The sequence below is a fragment of the Capsicum annuum genome, chromosome 10, assembly GCF_002878395.1.
Source record: "Capsicum annuum cultivar UCD-10X-F1 chromosome 10, UCD10Xv1.1, whole genome shotgun sequence".
Taxonomy (NCBI): domain Eukaryota; kingdom Viridiplantae; phylum Streptophyta; class Magnoliopsida; order Solanales; family Solanaceae; genus Capsicum; species Capsicum annuum.
The window spans coordinates 10,038,892-10,046,974 of NC_061120.1; the positions used below are offsets into that span (position 1 = coordinate 10,038,892).

At 34.3% G+C, this 8,083-nt stretch overlaps 1 protein-coding gene across 1 annotated transcript; it reads right to left on the minus strand.

The window, feature by feature from the left end:
- Nucleotides 1–1,120: 1,120 nt before the first annotated feature.
- Nucleotides 1,121–2,616, minus strand: LOC107845849 (F-box protein At3g07870). The gene has a single exon (XM_016690345.2). The coding sequence runs from the start codon at nt 2,517–2,519 to the stop codon at nt 1,341–1,343; it is 1,179 nt and encodes a 392-aa protein (XP_016545831.2). The 5' UTR covers nt 2,520–2,616; the 3' UTR covers nt 1,121–1,340.
- Nucleotides 2,617–8,083: the final 5,467 nt, after the last annotated feature.

Here is an 8,083-nt window from a genome sequence, read left to right on the forward strand (position 1 = left end):
GTACTGAATTAAGGACATGTTAATTTACCGGTGAGGTTGCAAGGGAGCAAAATGTATCAAGAAGATACGGAGAGCTACCCCAGCCCGCATAGTTTGGACAATCTGGAATGCGAGAAATAGACGATGTTTTGAAGAGAGAGTCGTAACAATGCATACTTTGAAGCATAGATCTTTGGGACTTTTTGGCCCTTTGGTGGAGATAGAGTTTTGGCTCTTTTGCTGTTGTACAGGGTCCATTACTTTTTGTAATGTCCACCACCAGCTTAGTGCTTGGTTGACAAAGTGAAGAATATGTACTTCGCTTGCCAAAAAAAACTACTAGTTTGGGTTGAGCTAAATTGGACATTATGCATTCTGTTCATCACACACCAATTTCGACATCAAGTAAAGAAATTCTGACTATCACGTCACACTAGAAGCAATACAACAACAACAACTCCAGAGTAATCCCACACAAGTGGGCTATGGGGAAGGTAGTGTATACGCAGATCATACCCTACCTTAAAAGAAAGAGAGGATGTTTCCATAGACCCTCGGCTCAAAACAGATGAAAAAGACTATAACAGTGACAATGAGATGGTACTAATGTGCAGATGCAGCCAAATAGTCAGACCGGTGCAGTTCATGAGACAGAACACCTTATTGCCTGCCAACTTTAGGTGAAGGGGGTGCTGAACTTGGTAAGCTTAACACATAAAAGAACTAACCATATTTAGCTCAACAAACAAAAGCAATGAAACAGCAAAAGCAAACATGCAGAGAAATAAACTACAAGGGGTTACAAATGGAACATGACTTGACGTGGATGTACGAGATTACTCCAGGGAAACGAATGAAACTAGAAACAACACAACATACCCCATGTAATCCCACAAAGTGGCTCGAGGAGGTACAGTACACACAGACCTTACCCATACCTCACCCATACCTTGAGATAGGCAGGCTGTTTCAAATAGACCCTCGGCTCAAGAAAAACAGTCCATAGCGAATGAAACTAGAAACGCTAATGGAAATTTTCTCCACCTCAATCTTCTATGCAACTAAGTTAACTATATATAAAGACAAGGTCCATTCCTTGATTATGATAAATAATCACAATAACTAAACTGGAAATCCATCAAAAAGCAACAACAAATATAAGGCAATAAATGGAAACAAAAGTTCAACATTCAGTACATCATAATTAGCAGATAGCTCTAAACTAGGCCTATCAAAATTGATGAAACATCTTTCACTTCCACTACACCTTGTAACAGCCATGAACTTTCGTAAAATATCTTTTTACATTCTGATCACATTCTTCTTTATTGAATCGATAAATTCGGTAGTTCAGCTACTCATTAAATCCATAAATTTTCCATTCCATCGGAGACATCATCCATAACAGCAATGTTTCCTCTAAGTAAAACAAGTGATTCCACATAATTCTGAACATAAAACGAGCGAGAGCTCCCACGAATACCAAGATCCTTCGTGCCTCCACTATTTGGATCAAAAGAAACCAGCCGATTCCTCTTAGTCGAAAACAAAACCTCGCCATTGTTCCTAAACCCAACTACTTTCTCCATACCCGCGACCAAATTAATACGATACAATCTACTCCAAGATTCCACAACCCCATAGCTCTTCATCACCCATACTTCACACGAACCACTACCATTTAGCCCCCTCTCATACTTAACAACCGCAAGTGATCCCTCAAGCACCATAACCCCTAAATACATCGGAATCACACCAACTAACTCATCCGGCAGTTCAATCTCCCCGAAAACCTCATCATCCACACTAAACGTCATAACTAAACACCGAACCCCACCACCAATCGCAATCACATCATATGCAATCCAATGCACAACTCCCTCAAAAAAAACCTGACTCCACATAAACTCAACCATACAATGCTTAACCGCAACTCCCCTCATCACTCTCCTCCAAACCCCCGTACTAATCGAATAAACCTCAACCTCAGGAGGCAAATTACACATACCATCCTCATTCTTGACATATACAACTCTCACCAACTTATAGTCATCCTTATTGTTGATGCCGAATCCAATAACAAACATGTGAGGCTCCTGAACCTTAATTCCAGGCAAAGGCAACATAACAAACTTATTAATACACGGGTTCCACAAAACAAGATTCCTTAAATCACCAAACAAATCATCGCAGAGACACAAAACCCCATTACAACTACCAACAATCCTGTAATAACCAAGTTGACAACAGTTGAATTCAAAAGACAGTTCACACGTGAAGTTCAAGCAAAAGGGTGTGTTCTTAGCATCATGGAATAGTGAATAGTGTTCGTTATTGTGGGTACTGTTGTAATGCCTTACTAAAAGGGTGTTTGTTTGTGGGGTTTTTGTGAGGTGAGTGGAGATGAATGAGGGACTTGTGATGAGGGAGTGCCATGATTTGGAGACAAGTGTGAAACGGAGCAATGATTTGGGAGGGAGTTTTAGGAGGATTTCGAGTATGAGTTCACGAGGAAAATAGAAAGACTCAGAATCAGGCATTGATGAATTTTGTGAGGGGGAAAACAAGAACCCTAGTTGTGGAAGAGAAAATTTGGTACTCTTTTTTCACAATTTATGCGACACTTTTGCTTCGGATAGTCTAACATTATAAATTTTACTCTCAATTTGGAAATGAAATTTTACTTATTTTAAAAATTAAAATATATATATTTAAAAATTACATAAAAATATTATAATTTGGTGCGCTAAAGGCAGGATTCGAAGGGTGAATTATACACCGCCTTAACTTGCATTTTTGTCACAATTATTTTCAAGGCTTGAACCCGTAAGTTGTAACTTTCTTATCACATGACAACAATTTTACTTGTCATATTTAAAATATACTAGTTTAGCAGCACGTTTAGCGTATGATTGTTTAAAATTAAATAATTTTATTTACTGTGAAAATTTGTAATGAAGTGTAAAGTTTAAATCATTTTTTCAAAGATTCTTCACACTTTAATATAATAATGTCAAAATAAATAATTTTTTTTAGTGTAAACACCTATATATTTTACATCATCACTTTTGCTTTTGTCATGCAGTACCTCTTTTCCCTACTTTCGATTATTTTTCATTTTTGTTTCCATATTTAAAATTTTTCCTTATTTTTATAGTCAAGTATTCACAAAATCATTAATTACATTCTTATTACGGACAAATTTATCTATGAAATTTCACACAACTTAAAAGACGAATAATGCATAGATAAAAGAAAATTTTGATTTCTGGTACATATTACGTAACATAATTCTATAAATTAAACAATAAATTAATAGTGCATAGTGAATTTGGTAAGAGCTACACAATTTTATCTTTTGTTCACCTTATTTTCTTTTAGTACACTCTTGTTCATCTTTTTTGAGTCTCAAAAAGAAACATAATGATATTCACACGAATTACATCATCTAGTAAGTCCAAACTTTTGATATACTCTTATAATACGATTTTTCTAACTTAGAATCTCATTTAACTGTCATTAGAAACAAAAATTAATCACTAAAAATAGAAAGAAACCTGGCGCCCTTTATACACAACAAAAATACATAAAGAATTATAATTAAATAACCTTTTAGAGAGAAAAAGGGCAATAACTATGATAATAGTGCTATAAAATGTTACTTTTAAAATTTGCTTAAAACTATCGAATACCCTTGAAAGGAGTAAAACTTACAGCAATCAAAAGAGAATCACCATACATGTAATATAAACCTTGACTTTTTTCAGCGAGATAAACCTTTAATTTTTTTGGTTACTTTATTCGGCGACAACACACTTATTTTGTCCAATTTTTCTATCAAAACTGAAATTGAAAAAAAAACACAAAAAATTATTAAAAGAGGACAATACATGTCAATTATTAATTATACATAATTCATATATAATTTTTAAATTCATTAACTATAAAGAATAAAAAAAAAAAAAAAAAGGATGACGATAATGAACGCAAGAAGACAATTTAAATTAAAATTTTAAATCAATAAAAATTAAAATAAAAAGAAAAGTAGAAGTAGAAGAAATGTTGTATTTATGTAGTAAAGTATGATCAAAATATTATTTAAATAGAATTTTAGATTTTTTTTTATAAGGTAAAATTCTAATTAATTTAGGAGTGTTAAATATTACGATTTCTTACTTAGATAAAATAAGGACTTTAACTAATTTGTTAGTGTTTATGAACAATTAAAATTTTAGGAAAAGACCATTGAATTTGAAACTAAAAAAATTAAAGGAAGTAATTTTTTTTTTTTAAAAAGGTACGTTTCTGCCTTTTTGGGTCTGCACATTTTTTGCCTTTTTGGGTATTATAAGTTTTGTAATATATATTAAAGTTTATGTATAATTAGAATTTTATTTGTGGAATATAGGAAAAGACAATATTAAATCTTCTTAAAAATCAAATTTAATTGATCTAGGATTTTTAAGTTAATGAAAAAAGTATTAGTTGTCATTAATTATGACGTCTTCTAGTAAGGAAAGGTTTTATCATAAATATATTTAATTAATCATCAACTCTTAAATATTAGAAAAAAATAGTGAAAAGACGATTTTGTCTAAAACAAAGACTTTTAATGAAGGATAAAAAGTTCAAACGATATTTCTAAGACCCTTCACACATTTAATATATTACTAGTTTAGATATACGCGCTTTGCGCGTGTACCTATTCAATGAGTATATGATTAGTATATGTTAATTTTGTAGAGTTTTTTATAGTATTTATAAATTCGTTAGAGCTATTAAAATTTTATGAAAATAAGCATCTAATGAGTAATAAAACATAAACAAACTATGTCTATCCAAGAAACTGCAAGACTGCAACTTTACAAAATAAATTTCACATCATGTCAATCAGATACAAACTAAACTGAAAAAGAAAAACAGTAAAACAAACTCAATAAGCGGAACTCAAAATCCGAAGATAAATAATAGATTGCATATCCAAAATTGTCAATGATGAATTCTTTTGATATCTTTAAAATATCAAATACCCTCAACTGCTCATAATATAAAAACACTAATCAATTAGTCGTGTATTTACATTTCAACTTGATGAAAGACCTCAACTCAGAAAAAATAGTCCAAAGTCATTTAATAAAAAAAGTAATTAGAGAAGTACAATAAACAACATATAATAATAAAAATAATAGATGGTAACATAATAAAAACTACACAAAACGATATATTTGACATCTTTAAAATCTCAAATATTCTCAATTGCTCACAATATTAAAACATTCATCAATTAGTTATGCTTTCACACTTCAACTTGTTGAAGGACCCCGGCTCAAGGAAAAACAATCCAAAGTCGTTTAAAAAAGAATTAATTATAGAAGTACAATAGACAATAGATAAAAACAAAAACAATAGATGATAACAGAATGTAAACTTCAACAAAATAGTATGACAATTGAGATATCAAATCTAATCTTTACAAATTTTTCTTTTCAAAGTCATTCATTTACCACCCGTATCAAGCAAAACAGAGCATTAGAAACACATCAAATTGTATCAAGAAAAATAAAGCATTAGAAACATATCAAATCATATTACCAACCAACATAAAAAATAATACAAAGCATATAAAGCAAAAGCATAGACGAATATTAGTTGAAGAACGTCTAATAATTTAACTTAACAACATAAATAATATCCATATACATAAAAAATAAAATTCAATACAAACCTTAAAATCTTCTTGTAATGGACACAAAGTCTCAATCACATTCTCCATATCAATTTTTCTTCACCTACACAAGAATATTGAAGAATCATTCAATAACAAATTATACCATTTATTGATTAAAGAATGTCTAATAATATAAAAACTTTTTCATTGTTAATTTTTTTCCCTTAATTGAAATTACGATGTAACTTTTATTTCCATCGCCCTTTATATAGTATCATAGAGAAAATACCCTATTACCCCCTGAACTATACCCAAAACGGCAGAGACATACCTTAACTTGAAGGGGGGCCTATTACCCCCTCGAACTAATTACAACAACAACAACAAACCCAGTGTATTCCCACTTTGTGGGGTCTGGGGGGGGTAAGATGTACGCAGTCCATACCTCTACCTCTGATGAAGTAGAAAGGCTGTTTCCGAAAGACCCCCGGCTCAAGTTACGAGATATCAAACAAACACATAGTACAGCACAGAAGCAGATGACATAACATAGATACTGCAGCCATAAGGAATATAAAACAGAGTAAAGCAGGAATGCAGGAATATAAAGCAGAGGAAAGCACACAGATTCGTAACAAACATAGAACACGGAACACGGAACAGAACATTGAATACGGAATCATACCAGGAATACACCCCCACCAATTACCTCCCTACATTAGCGACCCGAACAGGCCCTAATCCTCTGCCGTAATTCGCGTCTTCCAGACCTTCCTATCTAGGGTCATGTCCTCGGTAAGCTGTAACTGTTCCATGTCCCGCCTAATCACCTCACCCCAGTACTTCTTCGGTCTACCCCTACCCCGTCTAAAACCATCCAACGCTAGCCTCTCACACCTACGGACCGGGGCATCCATGCCCCTCCTCTTCACGTGTCCGAACCATCTCAATCGTGCTTCCCGCATCTTACACTCCACTGAAGTCACCCCAACCTTCTCCCGGATAGTCTCATTCCGAGCTCTATCCCTTCGGGTCAGTCCACACATCCAGCGCAACATCCGCATTTCTGCCACCTTCATTCTTTGGGTGTGGGAGTTCTTAACTGGCCAACACTCCGCTCCATACAGCAAGGCCGGACGGACTACCACCCTATAGAATTTACCTTTAAGCTTGGGCGGCACCTTCTTATCACACAGCACCCCCGATGCAAGTTTCCACTTCATCCATCCCGCCCCGATACGGTGCGAGACATCCTCGTCAATCTCACCGTTACTCTGGATCACGGACCCGAGGTACTTGAACTTATCCCTTTTCTTTACCTCCTGCGCTTCTAGCCTCACCACTACCTCATTCTCTCGCCTTACGTCATTAAACTTACATTCCACATACTCTGTCTTGGTTCTGCTCACCCTGAACCCTTTAGACTCCAGAGTTTGCCTCCACATACCCCCTCGAACTAATTAAAAGTATAATTTTGACACTCTTAGTGCCTACGTGGCACATACTTGGCACACAAGTGTGCCTACGTGGAGAGCGTCAAAATTACACTTTTAATTAGTTCAGGGGGGGTAATAGGCCCCCCTTCAAGTTAAGGTGTGTCTCTACCGTTTTGGGTATAGTTCAGGGGGTAATAGGGTATTATCTCAGTATCATATATAAACATTTTTTTCTATTTGATTAGGGAGACAATTTACTTGGGGTAAACTTTATTTTTCAAAATAAATAGAAATAACAATTTTTCAAAAGGATTTAAAAAAACATGAGTATTATTATTTTATATAGGCAAAATGGCTCAGTGGACCCCTGTACTATGTCAGTTTTATAAGTTGGACACTTCTACTTACGTGTTTGTCATCTGGACCCTTGAACCTATTAAAAAGCAATATTTTTCATCCTTTGACCGGTGACCTTACCTATGTGGCATTAAAATGGCTGGTTAGGATAAAGAGAGTGTAGTCACTCGCCTGGGGTGCGAGTGGGGGTTAATTTTTAGCCAATTTTATATTAAAATAATTTAAAAAAAGAATTAAAACTTTTTTCCAGTTTTTAAATTTAAAAATATTTTAAAAAATTTAAAAATAATAAATTTTAAAATAAAAATAAAAAAGGCCCCCAGACTCCCCCACCTCTGCACCCCCCAACTAATCTTGGCTCTTTCTCCAACCCAATTGCCATCGTTTTTCCCGTCGTTCTCCAAAACCACGTCGTTTTATCCCTTAACCTCCAACCAATTTACCAATTAGTGTTTTCAGATTGAGAGAGAAAAGAGGAATAATTAACGGGCTTTTTTCAGGAACAATCTTCTTGCACTACAGTGGCAACCATAATTGAAGAACCAAATTCGCCAACATCAAAGAAAGAACAAAAATCCACTTAAACCCACTTTAAGAATTCCTTAATCAACCAGCTCATCCTCCGCAAAATCTACCAAAACAA